The 16,414-nt window shown below is 43.9% G+C and overlaps 1 protein-coding gene across 1 annotated transcript; it reads right to left on the bottom strand.

The window, feature by feature from the left end:
* Positions 1-7,438: 7,438 nt before the first annotated feature.
* Positions 7,439-14,935, bottom strand: TNFRSF9 (TNF receptor superfamily member 9). Its single transcript, XM_074975222.1, has 7 exons — positions 14,824-14,935; positions 14,553-14,678; positions 13,010-13,147; positions 11,772-11,838; positions 11,556-11,674; positions 11,151-11,285; positions 7,439-9,646 (listed from the first exon to the last, which is right to left on the bottom strand). The coding sequence occupies exons 1-7, from the start codon at positions 14,933-14,935 to the stop codon at positions 9,519-9,521; spliced, it is 825 nt and encodes a 274-aa protein (XP_074831323.1). The 3' UTR covers positions 7,439-9,518.
* Positions 14,936-16,414: the final 1,479 nt, after the last annotated feature.

Below are 16,414 nucleotides of genomic sequence, written 5' to 3' on the forward strand. Positions count from 1 at the left end.
AAAAATAAGCAAAATGCTTGAAAGTTTCTCTGCTCCTCACCGGTTCAAAAATAAAATAACCAATCCCCTTCATTTCCTACAAAGCAATCTCCATATTCTGGCAAGCCCTGGTTTTGGGTTTTGCAGCTCCACTGCACAGTTGACACAATTACCAGCACAGCTGTTCACAGTAATCACAAAGATGTAATTCACATAATCTAATGCTGTCCATGCCAAGTGGAGTCAAGCTTCAGTGCTTTATTCACTGGAAGAATTGGTGATGTTCTATTCTAAAGGAGCTCATGGGAATATATCGTCAGCTGATGGAACCAAAGACTCAGGCAGAAGAGACCCAGCAGGAAAGTGGGGTAGAAAAAAAAACAAGGAATTAAGAGAAACTTCAGCCACATGAGGAGCTGGTAATGCTTGACCCTTTTCTCTCTGAGGGGTAGTGAGGAATCCAAGCAGCTGACCTCTGTTCAAAGTTCTCCAGATGTACTGAAGCAACAAAGAATAGTGTGTGTTTCTTTGAGCTGTGTCATGCATCTAATTGTCTGGCTCAATAAGTAGAGGCCTGGACACTTCTTATATGGATCTGGAGGAGAGAATAGGAGTTGAATTGGTCAGCCTGGTTAATGGCTACAAATTTATTTTGATAACTCAAATTCTCCTATTCCTGAAAAATTCTGTTTCAAATTAAAACCTTAAATTGGTGCCAGCCATTGAACTATGCTACCCTAATAACCTTCAGGTTAGAAGGAGGGCTGCTTAACACCCCTAACATTTAAAGGTCTAATGTGGATGTCATGGTAGTAGACAGAGAGGTGATTGCAGATGAGATCATAAGGCTGAGAGTGCTTGTAGCCGGGGCGGCTCTACCAATTTTGCAGCTCCAAGCAGTTGCTGCCGAATTGCCGCCACCGCAACAGCGGCGGAGCTGCCGCCGAAAGCTGCTGCAGCAGGAAGCACGGCAGAGCTGCCGCCGAATCGCTGCCGCAGGACACGGACAGCCACCCCATTCTAAATGCCACCCCAAGCACCTGCTTGGAAAGCTGGTGGCTGGAGCCGGCCCTGCTTGTAGCCTCTTACACACACTTGCTCTCTAGCTGTGGTGGTTAGCTAACAAGCTCACTGGTCTGAGCGATACCACCCCCAGAAGGAAAGATTTCATCACACAGTGCTATTGGGCAGACACCTACCAGAGGTTCAAAACACCCACATTGAGGGAGCAGCGGTGTAAAGCAACCTGCAGCAATTTCCATTATGCAGTCAATGGCTGAAATGAATTCTAACATTAGCTGTGGGATGAAAGAAATATTGTCTGAAGTATAACTGTGTAAACTATTTATTTGAATTAACTTAGAGGCCTTAATTCAGAACCAGCCCCCAATTTTCAGACCCCTTTAGTCTCTGGCAAAGTTGCTAACGTAATTAGAGTTCAGCAGTTCCTCTGAACTACATTAAGGTTAGTTTCAAGAAAAGTCCCATGAAGTATTTACCTTTTAAGGAAAAACTGTTCATTGTTGTATCATTACTTGGGAAAGGTAGGGGATCTTTCCCCATTCCCTGCCTCATTTGGGATGAGCTCAGACATGTGAATTTCAGCTACTGAATTACAACTTCCTTAAATGAATAAATAAAAAATGAAGTTGGTCCAATAAAAGATATTACCTCATCCACCTTGTCTCTGAGTAAAAAATGAAACTATAATGCTGACAGCCAAATGCGGCACAGGACAAGGAGTATCTGTCTACTCTGAGCATCCAGGGGATTGTCCAGGGCAGTGCTGTGGGTAGCCATGTGATCTAAAATGGACAGTCAGAACATATGACACATGCCAGTGCTGACCATGGTTTGCTCCTGGGAGTGATGCACTTTTGGATCTGGGGTAGCATGTGCTTATGTTCCTTTGCCTTTTGAATATCAGAAGCCAACTCATACAACTGTGTGGCAGAAGGGAAGGAGTATCATTATCACAAAAGGAGAGGGATTTCTTGAAGCTGTGAGTAGGATTTAACATGCCAGAGGCTTCTAGCTAGCATTTGCAAAACATTATATATTACAGGTATCTTTCATAAGTCGGTTTGCACCCAGTGCCTCTACGTATTGTACTGTGCTGCTCTTTGGTGTATCCCAAGGGACTCAGTAACACTGGCTTTTTTCCAATACATCAGAAGTAACAAATGTGGCTGAAATGAAATTCTTTGCTAGCTCTCAGCCTTTGGCTCATCAGGGAGGCAGCATGGTTTCATGGGCTGCATTCTTACTCGAGTTCAGCTGCTGACTTGCTGGGTTGTGTGAGACAAGTCTTGAACCTCTCAGTATCCATTCCACCATCTATAAAATGGAGATGATAATCCATCTCTCACTGGGATGTCATGAAGATTAATTAGCTAACATGTATAAAGCACAGTATAAGTAACATAGGGTCAAAAGTTTACCTTCAAAGAGTTGGCAGGTTACAATTCAAATACAATGGTGTGTTCCTAATACCAATGGGGGGATTTCATGAATCTACACAAAATTATAAGGACCAAATTATTCAAGCTTGGTCTCACTATAGATCTTAATAACCTTCCTCCTTGGTCAATGTACACCACAGAGCTGCGTGTCTGTCTTCTGTCTCATGGATCAAGTCAGCATAAACTCTTGTTATTGTCTTAATATAAAGAGGTATGGCTAGATGCTGCGGTACCTGGATTCCCCAGTCAGAGGTCAGACCCTGGAAAGGTCAGACTTCCCAATACAAGGAGGCATCATAGAGAGAACAAAGTAGGTGTTTTTATTCAGACTAGTAATCTCTTATATGTATATATTCTGGACTATTTTAGGGCCTTGTATACTTGTGAGGGAGTAAAGTTTTAGAGCCTTGTGTAGAAGAGTTATTTTCCAGCTAATGCAATGCTCTCTCTATACCGCAGTCTCTGCATGCAATGGGGTCTCAGTTTCATAACAGTTCAAAGGGCAGTTTGCGGAAATAAAGATCCAAGGTATTCAATGATTTTCCCAGTACTTTCCCTATTTAAGCTAATGTACAATGTTGATATATCAGTCACTCAAGGTAGATAAAAGAACAAGAAATATATGATACAATGTGTCCAGAACTTAAAGTTGCAGCTGAAATGTGTTCTTGTAACCTCCATCTGAATGTATTAGGGAACAAATCCAAATTTTGATATACCAGCATTCCAATTTCAGGAGACGCTTCTGAAGTCTGAATAATCAAAGTTTACCTTAAAGAAGTTAATCTATATTATAGCCCACCACCAAACAACTTGAATGCAGTAATAGAGACATACATGGGACATGGTAATAAGATACCCCTGAATGTTCTTCTAGGAGGTATGAGGTGAGAGTAAGAGTCACTCTTGCTGTAAGAGAGGACTGAAATAGAACGTACAAGTTTCAGATCAAGATTGCCCAGATAAGAAATGACTAGCTGTCTTAGTTCTGTAAACATGTACGTTCAGAAACTGTCTTCAGACATTTGGAGAAGAAAACTTACAAATATGAAATCCTACAGATGCAAATAAAAAGACAAAAGTATGTAAATCTGCTGTAACATTCAATGTTTCCACAGGCAACAATTTCCTCGAAATACTGATGAAGATCTGGACCCAACTTTTAAGTCAAAAAAGACAGAACCACCTGCTGAAGTGTTTGCATCCTGCTCCCAAGGTAATAATATTAGCCATGCTTAGCTCCACAATCTAATGCTTAATAAAGCCAGCTGTCCTCTCACATTCCAGTCCATGCAGGAGTGGTGTTGGAGTCTCTCTCTATTTTTTCTATTACCTATATAAAATGAAATCTGAGCCCTCATTAATCTAATGTTCCCACTATCCCACATGTGCCATAGTTTGTGGTAGGTCCACTTATGTACAAAGTCCAATGCTCACACGTCTCTTATGATAGGATTCCTCAGCAGCACTGGATTGCTAGTGTACATTTGGCAAATCTGAAGAAATTATATATGGGGAAACAGTAACTGTGCCTGTAAACAATGACTTGACAAAAATTGGAGGAGTGATAAAGAGGGTAGGTGACTGATGCATAGCAATCTGGATCACTTGGTAAACTGTGCAAGCAAACAATATCTGTTTTAATATGATTAAGGGTAAATGTATATATTTAGGAATAAAGAATGTAGGCCATACTTACAGAATGGTGGGGGTGGGGGAGACTCTACCCTGGGAAGCAGTGACTCTGAAAATGATGTGTGGGCTGTGGTGGATAATCAGCTGAAAATGAATTCAGTGCTGTGGCCAAAACGGCTAATGCAATCCTGAGATGTATAAACAGGGGAATCTTGAATAGGAGTTGAGAGGTTATTTTACCTCTGTATTGGGCACTAGTGTGATCACTGCAGGAATACTATATCCAGTTCTGATGTCAACAATTCAAGCAGGATGTTGATAAATTTGGACAGGGATCAGAGAAGAGCCACAAGAATGATTCAAGGATTAGAAAACATACCTTATAGCAATAGATGCAAAGAGCTCAATTCTATTTAGTTTAACAAAGAAAGGTTAAGGTGTGACTTAATTACAATTTATAGGTACCTACAAGGAGAACAAATATTTAATAATGGGCTTTTCGGTCTACCAGAGAAAGGTATTATATAACATGAGCCAATGGAAGTTGAAGCTAGAAAAAATTCAGATTGAAAAATAAAGTATAAATTTTAACAGCATAATTAACCATTGGAACAATTTATGAAGGGTCATGGTGGATACTCCATCACTAGCAATTTTTAAATCAAGATTGGATGTTTTTCTAAAAGATATGCTGTAGAAATGATTTTGGGATAGTTCTGTGTTACACAGGAGCTCAGACTCGATGTTCATAGTGGTCCCCTTCTGGTCTTAGAATCTCTCCCATTCTTTCAAATAACACTTTTTAAATGAGGAATTTACACCTGTAACCCGTGACACCTAGTGGCTCATTTTAGTCCTCCTGCCATTTCTAGTACAGCTGGAGTTATTCATTCTATTCCTTCTTTTTGCAGCTGCCCAGTCACACACTGTTCCAGTTGATGGCCTCTTTGATTATCAGACCTGCCTTTATTTCACCGACCAAACATCAGCCTGAAAAGCTAGGACACCAAAAATCCAGAGACAAGAAGGAAGGCTGTAAGCAGCAGTGAATCCTAGAGCCTACTTTCTCTAGCAACAATAAAATATATTTCTTCGTCATAGCTGTGAGTTGAATGATGACTCCTGTCTTAATTATCAATGGCCAGATCTACATAATGCAATTCCTTCCCTGTTCAAGGTTTGCTTTATTACTTTGGTGGAGCCTTTTACTGAACTCAGGTGGATGCACAGAGGTTGCTATTCCTGTGTGTTAATGGACATTGAATCGTCATAGTTGCTGTACATTAAAATTCAGTTTTAGATGAAAGTTTAACTCTGAGAGAAGTAATTTGTCATGTTGTTGTTAATACAATCAGGGATGAATCCAAAAGTCTGCATGCCACATTTTTCCAGGATCTTTAGGGAGCAAATTGTTTCAAACAATTAGATGTGCCATCATGAATTATTGAGTCAAACCGTGATGCTACTACTGCAGTTGAAATTCAACTGTACAGTATATTACTTGTTTACCTGCCAGTGGGATTAGATCTGAATTCCTTATTTTATCTTGTTAGAATTAAGACTTCAGCACAGCTGAAGTGAGAGTAGACATGCAAATTAATTGCTCATTATATTTTCCTCAATACTGCTTGGACAAACTTACCTCATTTTTTTCAGAAGAGGAGAAAATGTCTTGAAAATATTTTCCAGAAAGTATTGAAGAAACTAAACTTGAAAAGATGTGAACGATAGCTTAACATTTCTCTTGAAGACTGTTATATAAGTTGAGGAGACTGCATGTGATACTGCAAACTGCAGCAGACACTTCTCTGATGTGCTGAAAGGGAAAGGAGCTTTTCAGCTGTGTCTACTATATACATGATGATGAATGGGGGTTGTTCAAAAGTGCCATTATTTCAGAAGAACAGGTGCTTCTCTGGGATCTAGAGAGTGAGAACAGGCCATTCATTGTGAATATAGTAAAGGCAGGTACTACTGGAATATGTTCTAGGGAGTACATGAGCCCATGGCTAAAATTTTAATATTTTATAAAGACACTTTACAGGTTACTATTGATTATTCAAATGCTGTAAAAGTTTTGAGATATGTTAAATATATTTGCTACAGATATTGTTCACTTGAGATTACCTTATTTCCTATAGAGTTGTTTTTGACATGGAGCATATTGAAGTGCAAAGCACATTGTTTAAAATTGGTGCTGTTTTAGTTTTGCACTTTCATGTGTGTTCATTTTCTGCTTCTTGCACCTTTCATAAAATCCAGTAGCACAGGCTGCTGTTCAGCAGTTCTGTTGGCAAATAAGAACGTGTCCCTTGTAGGAAATGCCCTGGTAGTGTTCTGAACTTTCCTTTGCGTTTGTACCATGTGTTAATTTCAAGCTCTTTTTATAAACCTACTTGTAGATGTATGCATTATGCCCTTCATATTTCAAGTTAAATAAAATAGAAGTTTTTAAAATGGAAGTTAGCCAAAAGAGGCTCACAGCTGAACTCCTTGGCCACTTGTTTCTTTCACTGGCTCTGGCTTTCATTCTTTTCTACAGCACCAGAATTGACTAACTAAATGCCCCACATATTAGCCTTTAATTTACTGGCAGAATACTTATGTCACAAATTTCTACGAATGTTTATTCTTAGAAACACTTTCTACTAGAATCTGCCCCCTAAACTGTCAAGCCCTGTTGAGTCAATTTACTAGCTGAGGATGTGCCCCAAGGACTTTATATTTCAGTTCAATGGAATTTTATATGGAGCTTAAATGCTCAGCATAACAAAGAGGACACAAATTAGGTGTGAGAAGTAAGTGTCATTAAATCAATCATACGTGGAGAAGAGTTCTATGTGAGCACAAAAGATTCTCTCACCAATCGAAGTTGGTCCAATAAAAGACATTACCCCACATGCCTTGTCTCCAAAAATCAATCAATAAACAGCTTGGAAAAAGTACTGTAGTGTGTGTGCAGGAAAGGAAAGGAAAAGAAAAGGGAATAAGAATTTCAAGTACCTGAAGATATGCATAGAGTTCTGTGTGTCCAAGAGTGAAACTCCAACTGTTGGGGTGCAAGTGTTTTCAGGGAAAACACCACTGCTGAGGTTCTAGATTAGAAACTGATCACAGGGTAATCTGTGACATTCCGAACTTCTTACAAGAGCCACACATTCATTTATAAATAGGGTGGTAGGTTTTTTCACTCCTTGGTCATTACATCTTAAAACTTGCAAATATGACTTTTGTTACGGCTCACTCATTCTCCTGTTTGACAACACATTAATTGAGAGGAGAAAAAATATAGGAAAAGTTTTATTTTTTTAAAAAAATCTTATTTAAATATATGTAAATATGTAACTTTACAGGCAGGGCTTCAGTTCCAGACTCTTCTTTTTGTACATTTTGCTTTGTAATCAATTATATATAAATTTAATCAAAACCAGCGAGCGTGGGTTTGCTGAAAAATTACTGCTACATAAGGCTTCTCTTGCATGGAGGGAGTGACTGGGCTCTCATTCATCTGCCAGAAGGAATGTATCTTGCCTAGTTTAAAAAACAAACCCACCAAAACCAGTCTTTACATGACATGTTGATTTAGTTGACTTTCATTATATTTTTGAAAAACATTTAATGAAAAAATATAATATACATTTATGGTGCTGTAAAAGGATACAACTATCACTGCCAATGCCATGACTCAAACATACACATTCTTATTCAAATTAAAAGCAATAGTGACTGATCAAGGCAGATACACTTTCTGCCATGAAAATATTTCCAACATCATAGTTCTACCTATGAAATTAGCAACATAGTAAGTTATATTTTACATGTACTGTACCTGCAATATATGTACTGTATTTAACATATCCAAAAATTAGAGGGTAATATTCTAAGATCAAAAGGATGAAGCAGTCCAGTTGCACTACTCACAGATCAAATTAATAACCTGTCACAGTGTATCCCAGGGGCGGGCAAACTTTTTGGCCTAAGGGCCACATCTGGGTATGGAAATTGTATGGTGGGCCATGAATGCTCACAAATTTGGGGGTTGGGGTATGGGAGGGGGTGAGGGCTCTGGCTCGGGGTCTGTGGTGGGTCCAGCAATGAGTTCAGTATGTGGGATGGGGCTGTGGGGGGCGGGCTCTGGGGTGAGGCTGGGACCAAGGGGTTCGGAGGACAGGAGGGAGATCAGGGCTGGGGCGTGGGTGGGGGTCAGGGGTACAGGCTCCAGGTGGCGCTTACCTCAAACAGCTCCCAGAAGCAGCGGCATGTACTCCCTCCAGCTTCTACACGGATGTGCAGCTAGACAGCTCTGCACACTGCCCGCTCCGCAGGTGCCGCCCGTGGCCGTGATTCCCGGCCAATGGGAGCTGCGCGGGCAGTACTTGGGGTGGGGGCAGCATGCGGAGTCTCTTGGCTTCCCCTCTGTGTAGGAGCTGGAGGGGGGACATGCTGCTGCTTCTAGGAGCCGCGCGGAGCAGGGCAAGCCACGGACTGGGGCAAGTCCTGGACCCTGCTCCCCGGCAGGAGTTCAAGGGCTGGATGCGGCCCCTGGGCCGTAGTTTGTCCGTCCCCCCCCGCCGGTGTATCCATGCCACCTACAAAGCCAATCAATATAACAGCTATTTGGAAAGCACAGAAAAGGTGTTCTGAGACATTTGACAACCCTGACTTACCCCATTCCTTTTAACTTCTAACTAAACTGGAATAGGAAAGCATTCTGTAGGGCAGGATATAGAAGTTCATTCCCAGGGCGTGGGGCCTTCTGGGAGTTGAAATAGTATCAGTCTACATTTTTATACCACACCCATCAGTGTGATAGCTGAGCACAAATTAGGAGGGTCTATAGTTCCAGACATGAAATGTATTGGAAAGAGCAAAGTTGTGGTACACTGGCTGCCTGCACTGTACCTAGCTGTAGTCAGTGTTTAGTCTGTAACTTCAGCAACATTATTCTCACTCCCAAACTTTAATAAGTAAGCTATAGCATAGACATCTACTAGAGGTAACAGAAGAGCAGTTTGGCTTGTGGTTCCTGTATTATTGATGCTTTTTAGTCTCTAGAGCAAATCATAATATTTTAGAAATAATATTCTCAGCATATGAAAAAAAGTTAGCAAGTTTGCTTTCATTTTAAAGATGCTGCCCAGAGAGTTTCATTAGAATTAGAGATGTTGGCAAGGGCTAATTTTTAAAAAGGTGTGTGGCTTTTTGTTTGTTTTTTTAGTTTTTTTTTTTAAATATAAAGACCAACTCTTCTGTCTGTAGGACAGTGATGTACTGAGAAAGACCTGCTTCATCGAACACCGACTGCATTGTTCAGTCCATAAGTTTTAAAATTCACTTAACCTGCTTCTGCTTCCCCTCCCCCCCCCCCCCAATTATGTAACCAGGCTCCTGTCCTATGCTCTGAAAGGAAACCACAACTGGCTTCCTTAGAAAGTCCAGTTTCTAATTCACCAAGGAATCCTTGAATAGTTTGGATTTGCTACAGTCATCACAGTCTCCTTGTTCTTCCTCTGGAAAGCGGCAGCTGCAGGCATCCTCCTCCTGAGTCGATTGCTCAGGTGTTACATTCACTAAACAAAAAGAGATGATTAACTTGAATTGCATTTTTTAATCACTCATATTTCATTTTCCCTCAGCAGGGACTGCATGGTGTTAACAAGTTCTTCAGAATTGTTCAGTTATTTGCCCTGAAATTGCCTTTTTCTCCAAAGATATTTCCTGATAAGTTAGTCTATTGTGCTTTGCTTTCTCCAATGCACAGGAGGCTCTCATTGAGGTGAGGAGAGCTGGCGGCATGGAATCTCCACACTTCAGAGAACAATATTGCTTTCCCCTATAGATTGAAATACCACTATTGGCACCAAATGTGTGGATTTATTCTAATCCATATATGAAACCTATCAGTTCAAGGGTTGATTTTACTCATAATTTCTTTAATGAAATTTCTACTAATGGAAATAACCAGCAGAGATTTAAATATACACACACAGTCAACTGCTGTTTGACTACAACAGAACATGTACATGCTTAATTCTACTTTTCTTACCCAGCCCATGAACGTTTCATGGTTGAAATATCTGATTTTATTTTCAGCTGATACTTCAAAGTGTGTGTGTGTGTGTGTGTGTGTGTGTACACACACACACACACTATATATATAGTTTAGTTTAGTGCCAACATGGTAACAGTGTACCCAGGTTCTGCACTCCAAAGAGCTTACAATTTGAATGGACAGAAAATATAAACATTTTCAGGACCAGCTTCAGAAACCCATGTGTGTCTGTATGTCCTCCTCCTAACCTTTTGCCCAGTGGTTAGGGCACCTGACAGACCACTTTGCATCATGAAGAGAGAAGATTCAAGTTTTCATAGTCTGCCTCCCAAGTGAGTGCCTTAATCACCAGGCTATAAAGTCATTTTCACTTTCTCTTTGGCCCAATGAATATTTAAGTAGTTAATACGTAGTGGAACAACTTCAACAGGAGAGATTGAGAGAAACACACAGAATAGCCTATAGCCTGGTGCTTCAGATGCTCATTTGGGAGGGAGGAGATGTGAGTTTGAGTCCCTGCTCCACAGCGTGGATTCAAATGTGGTTCTCCTCCATCCCAGGCAAGTGCACTAAATCACTGGGATAAAGGTTAAAAGGGGACAAACATGGATGGACACACACGATTTTCTGACTGAAATGAAACAGATGATCCAAAATAGACTCTTCCAATTTGCATACAAATTCTGAACATTTTCTGAACTGAACCAATTTTTTTTCTGATTTTTAATTTGCTGGCTGACTCCAAAAAATAAATTACTCACCCAGCTCCAGTCACTCCCAAATCCCAAAGGGCCCCGGGAGACCTCCTTTGTAACATTTCTAAAGCCAATTTCTTCCCAATAGCCTGCTTTTTTTTTTTTTAAATAAAAATCTAAAACCTGGTTTTCTTTTCAGTGTAGTGATTTTCAAAGAACACATTTAAGTTCAACTATGCTGCTACTTTTTAAGGAAACTCTTAAACCTGGATTCTTGCCTGCTTGCCCACCACTAGGAAAAGGAAGATTGTAGGTAGCATGTCTTACTTTTCTTGAACATAGCAGGTAGTTTCTTTTTGTCGCAGATGCTGAGGCACACATACAAAGGTAGCAGAAACATTATGCACACCACCACAGCCCCAGTAACAGCGATGCTGATGGTGACCACTTGAAGATCCTTCCCTAAGAAGCAAAAACATTCCTTAAAAATGATTGCAGAGCAAAGCTCCCCTGCAATGGAAGCAGCTGGATTATTTGTTCCTGAACAACTAGAGCTACTTTTCTTTTTGCTTCTACTGCTCAGAGTTGCTGCTGCTGTACCAATCTGTGAGGCTGGAGACAAATAAAAGGACCCTTAAGTTCAGTTATAAGCATGAGAGCTATAGTTTAGCTAATTCCAAGACAAGTTGTAACTGTTTCACTCTAGTGGGGAATTATTATGCAATAACTCACCTTGTACATGGATAGGGACTATGATGGAAATGGTGGCTGGAGTCATAGTTTCTGAAGCTTGTCCGCAAACCACATCACTCCTATTAGTCCCATTCACCAGGACCTTATCTGGAAAGCATCTTAAATATGTTTAAAAAAAAAAAAAGAATGTATGAAAATGAATTAAACGCAGACCTCAAAGCTATAATCACTTGTTTTTTTAAAAAAAGTACTTACTTTGTCCATTGTCTGCAGGGACCATTGGTCTGATTGTTAAATGTCCCATTGGGACACTTTTGGCAACCTTTGACAAATACAAAAGTTACCATTTATATAAATTGAAGTTTAAAGTGGTGCAAGAGACATTATTGTACAGCTGAGCAAAAATAATGTTGCATTTATATATCAATTTTCATCATCAATGGCTTGTATAAACAAAAATGTGAGAATCAGTAAAGTTCTTATATTAACTAAAGTAAATATTTTCATAAGTGGCTTTCATTGTAAACAAGTTGATTGAGGTCCCTGAACTGGAAGAACTGACAGAACTAATTCTGTTAATGTATTTCAAGATACTGAAGAGTCAACTAGCATCCTATGAACTGTGTCCCAAGGCCAGAATGTCTCTATTCTTGCTATTCCAGAGTTCTGCAAGTATCTTTTCCTTGTCACTCGTATTCTAAAGGACCAAGGCCTATGTTTCTGGCTCTACCAAATTCACAGCCATGAAAAATGCGTCATGAACCGTGAAATCTGGTCTCCCACCATGAAATCTGGTCTTTTGTTTACTTTTACCCTATACTATACAGATTTCACAGGGGAGACCAGCCTTTCTCAAACTGGGCGTCATAACCGAAAAGGGAGTTGCAGGGTTGTCACAAGGTTATTTTAGGGAGGTCATGGTATTACCACCTTTACTTCTGTGCTGCCTTGAGAGCGGCACCTGTTGGCTGGGCACCCAGCTCTGAAGGCAGTGCACCTGCCAGCAGCAGTGCAGAAGTAAGGGTGGCAATGCCATACCACGCCATCCTTACTTCTGCGCTGCTGTTGGCGGCCGCTGTGCCTTCAGTGCTAAGCTCCCGGCCAGCAGCCGCCACTCTCCAGCAGCAGCACATAAGTAAGGGTGGCAGTACCAACCCCCCAACCCTACAATAACCGTGCGATGACCCGCCCCATACATACACACCCCCCTCCATTTTTGGTCAGGACCCCTACAGTTACAACACTCTGAAATTTCAGATTTAAATAGCTGAAATCATGAAATTTATGGTTTTTAAAATCCTATGACCACAAAATTGACCAAAATGGACTGTGAATTTGGTAGGGCCCTAGCTATGTTAATGGAATTTTACTGAGCTAATGGACCAGCAAATAATACAATAAGGCCTCAATTCTGCAAACAGTCACATGGTCTTTTCTACTATTATTAGCACCTAAGAGTTTTGCATAAAGTAATGGGACAAAGGCAGCCTTACCTTCTTCAAGAGGCTCTTCACCTACTCCACAGTTTTCTACACATTTAGAACAGTCTTTTCCAAAACAGCGATGCCCATCCTTACATGCACATTCTGCATCCACTGTTGGAGAACATTCCCTTTTATATTTGAATTTTCCTGTAGAGCAAAAACAGATATCCCATATTGGCACTCACTCCTCAAAGCATCTGGGTCAGAAACAAGCCCATCCTAGTAAAACATCATAATAGGGAGCTGTGATGAGTAGAGGGACCTCCTGCCTGATTTGCTTCAGAGGATTCAAGCTGAGAGTGCAGGCCAGAAAAGTGCAATGGATGCACCAAACTGATTTTCACTTTGGCAATTGTTTTTTTTTTTTAAAGTTAACTTTTTTTTCCCCTTTTTGGTAATACAGGGGTATCCAAACTTGGCCCAGCTGAGGGCCTTATTACAAAAGCCTTTGTGACAGCTAGGTACCAAATTTTGCTTACATACTTAATATAGTCACAAAAATACAGCCATGCATTTCTGACTCACACACAAAACAGGAGCTGGAGTATATTGGCATATCTACCTTTCCACAATTTTATTTCCAAGTGAACCTTTGCATGGGGGAGGAGGTGGTAGCGGAAGGGACACCATACATAGATATGCTGTTTAAAAGACCCATGGATCTAGACATTATTAATCATGTACCAAGAGTGCGCTTAGCCTAGCTTCCAAGGCTAAACAATTCCAGTTACAGCTCAATGTCTGTGTACGCTACACCCTGCTATGCTCAAACACCTACAAGAACAGGGATGGGCAAACTATGGCCTGTGGGCCGCATCTGGCCCACCGGCCATTTTAATCTGGCCCTCAACCTCCTGCTGGAGAGTGGAGTCTGGGGCTTGCCTCACTCCGGCACTCCAGCTGGGGCTCAGGGTCAGGGGCCACTCCACACAGCACCGGGAAGCAGCGACATGTCCTCCCTCCAGCTCCTACATATAGGGGCAGCTAAGGGGCTGTACTCCACAGGCTGCCCCTGCCCCAAGCGCCGCCCCGCAGCTCCCATTGGCCAGGAACCGCAGCCAATGGGAGTTGCAGGGGCAGCACCTGCAGATGGGGCAGCACACAGCAGAGCCGCCTGAACGCACCTCTGTGTAGGAGGCGGAGAAGGAACATGCTGCTGCTTCTGGGAACTGCTTGAGGCAAGCATCGCCTGGAGCCTGCACCCCCCCAGGCCCCAACCCCCTGCCCTGATCCCCCTTCCGCCCTCCAAAGCCCTCAGTCCCAGTCCAGAGCACCCTCTTATACCCCAAACCCCTCATCCCCAGAGCCCTCACCCCACCCCTTCTGCCCCAGCCCATACCCTGAACTCTTCATTGCTGGCCCCACCGTGGAGCCAGCATCCCCAGCTGGAGCCCACACCCCCACCTCAATTTCCTGAGCATTCACTGCCCGCCATACAATTTCCATAGGCAGAGGTGGCCCTTTGGCCAAGACGTTTGCCCGCCCCTGTATTAGATGGAGCTGGGGGGGCAGCAGGTCAGGGAGCCGGGCTACAGGAAAAGCAGTACTGTACCTTCACAGCGGCGGCATGTGTCGCACGTCCCCTGTGCACTGGCCGTGGCGGAGAAGGTGCCCGGGGGGCAGGTGTGACACGCGCTGTCTGGGCTCTTCTTGCAGTTCACGCAGCTGAGGAACGTGCCTGCGAAGGAGCCGGAGAGATTGGCTGGCTCCAGCCGCGATACCCGGGGCGCTGCTGCACGCCCAGGGGCCGGCCCGCCGCGCCCCGCCCCGCCGCCCTCCCTGCGCCCCGCCCCGCCGCCCTCCCTGCGCCCCAGGGCACTTACCGGGCGGGCAGCGCTGGGGCAGCGCGGGCGTCGCTGCGGCCGGACCCAGGCTCAGCGCCAGGCCCAGCGCCAGCAGCGCCGCCGTCACCAGAGGAGCGTGGCCGCGGCCCATGGGCGCTGCGGCGAGAGGCTGCTGCGGGGCTGCGAGACTCGCTGCGTCTGAAAGGCAACACACCGGCCTGAGCCGCCGCTGGGGAGCGCCAGAGCCAGGCCGGCCCCGGCCCCGGGCAGACCGCCCGGGAGACCCCCTGAGGGGAGTCCCGGGGAGAAGCCCCGGGGAGAGCCCCGGCGAGCGCCGAGCCGCCAGGCCACCCCTGAGGGGAGCCCGGATGGAGCCCGCCGCGCAGACCAGGCGCCTCATGCCCCCTCCGGACCACCGCCACGGCCTTACCTGCGGAGCTGGCGACTCCTTCCCGGCCGAGCGCCTCACGGACTCTGCCGGCGCCGGGCTCCGGGCGGCCCTTGTGTGACCGCCCCCGGGGCGCTGAGTCACCGGCCGGCGGGGGCGGCTCGCGGGAAACCCCCACGCGCCCCTGGGAGCGCGAGGCCGGGGTCGCACCCGCCCACTCGCGAGCTCTGCGCTCTCCCGGGCTTAGCGAGGGTCTTGCGAGGCACCCGACTGCGCCTCTCTCCCGGGCATCGCCGCTGCTCAGAGCCGCTCTGCGCCGTCCACCCGCAGATCTCAAAGCGCTCCTCTCGCCCTGCCTGTCGCTCCGGCACGCGTAGAAGTCTGGCCGCCCCAGGGGATTTTCAGATGAACCAGCCTCAGCACCAGTGTTTTTTTTGTAAAATCCCCAGAGTAGCCCAGCTATGCAGAGGAAGGGCCCAATGGCAGGAGGCTCAGACACCAATACTATGTCCTCTGGCTTCAGCTTACCTCATCTCACCTTACTACTATTTGTAGTATCAGAGCACCTAGGAGTCCCAGTCTTAGACCAAGTCCCCATTGTGCTAGGTACTGTACAAAACAAACTAAAAACAGGCAGTCTCTGCTATTGACAAATTGGCCCTCCCATACACTGGGACCCTATGAAGCTTCCCTAAACATAAGTGAGAACAGGTGGTATGCTCGGTTAACTAAAATCTACAACCTTGCCACCCTCTGAAGTACTTGCCCAGATGAGTTTACATATATCAGCCAATATTATAAAAAATCTGTTCCTAAAGATAGGTTCCTAAACACATATTCAATCATTCATTGATGTAAAAATTCATTAACGCAGCTTTAAGGGAATCTGGTGGTGTAATGTGCCTTCTACAACATCAAGTTCAGCAAAACTCAAACTTCTGAAAACAAGGAAATGCAGAGTTAAGGTATGTGCCCACTAACCTTATCTCTGCCTCCTCCCTGGAGCTAGCAATAGCTCCTGGAAATCATCTGTATACATGACAGCTGCATTTGCTATAGTAGGGTATAGTTGTATTGACTAGTGGAAGGATTAGTTGTAAATGTGATATGAAGTGATCTGGGAGGGTGTGTGTTTGAGCCCCTTTCCTGATCCATGTCTGTGTGATCAATGGAAAGAAGTGCATGTGTACCTTGAGAGATTCAGTATGCCTTACTTCAAGTGTGTTGTGTAGGTTGTTAGTA

The sequence above is a fragment of the Natator depressus genome, chromosome 18 (genome assembly GCF_965152275.1).
Source record: "Natator depressus isolate rNatDep1 chromosome 18, rNatDep2.hap1, whole genome shotgun sequence".
In the NCBI taxonomy this organism is placed as follows: Eukaryota; Metazoa; Chordata; order Testudines; family Cheloniidae; genus Natator; species Natator depressus.

Excerpts from the sequence above, each read along its gene's own strand:
- TNFRSF9 (XM_074975222.1), bottom strand. The coding sequence starts at position 14,935 with ATGGGCCGCGGCCACGCTCCTCTGGTGACGGCGGCGCTGCTGGCGCTG. Across the intron at positions 13,148-14,552 it reads CACATGCCGCCGCTGTGAAG|GAAAATTCAAATATAAAAGG; the intron begins GTACAGTACTGC and ends TTTGCTCTACAG. Across the intron at positions 11,839-13,009 it reads TGAAGAGCCTCTTGAAGAAG|GTTGCCAAAAGTGTCCCAAT; the intron begins GTAAGGCTGCCT and ends TATTTGTCAAAG.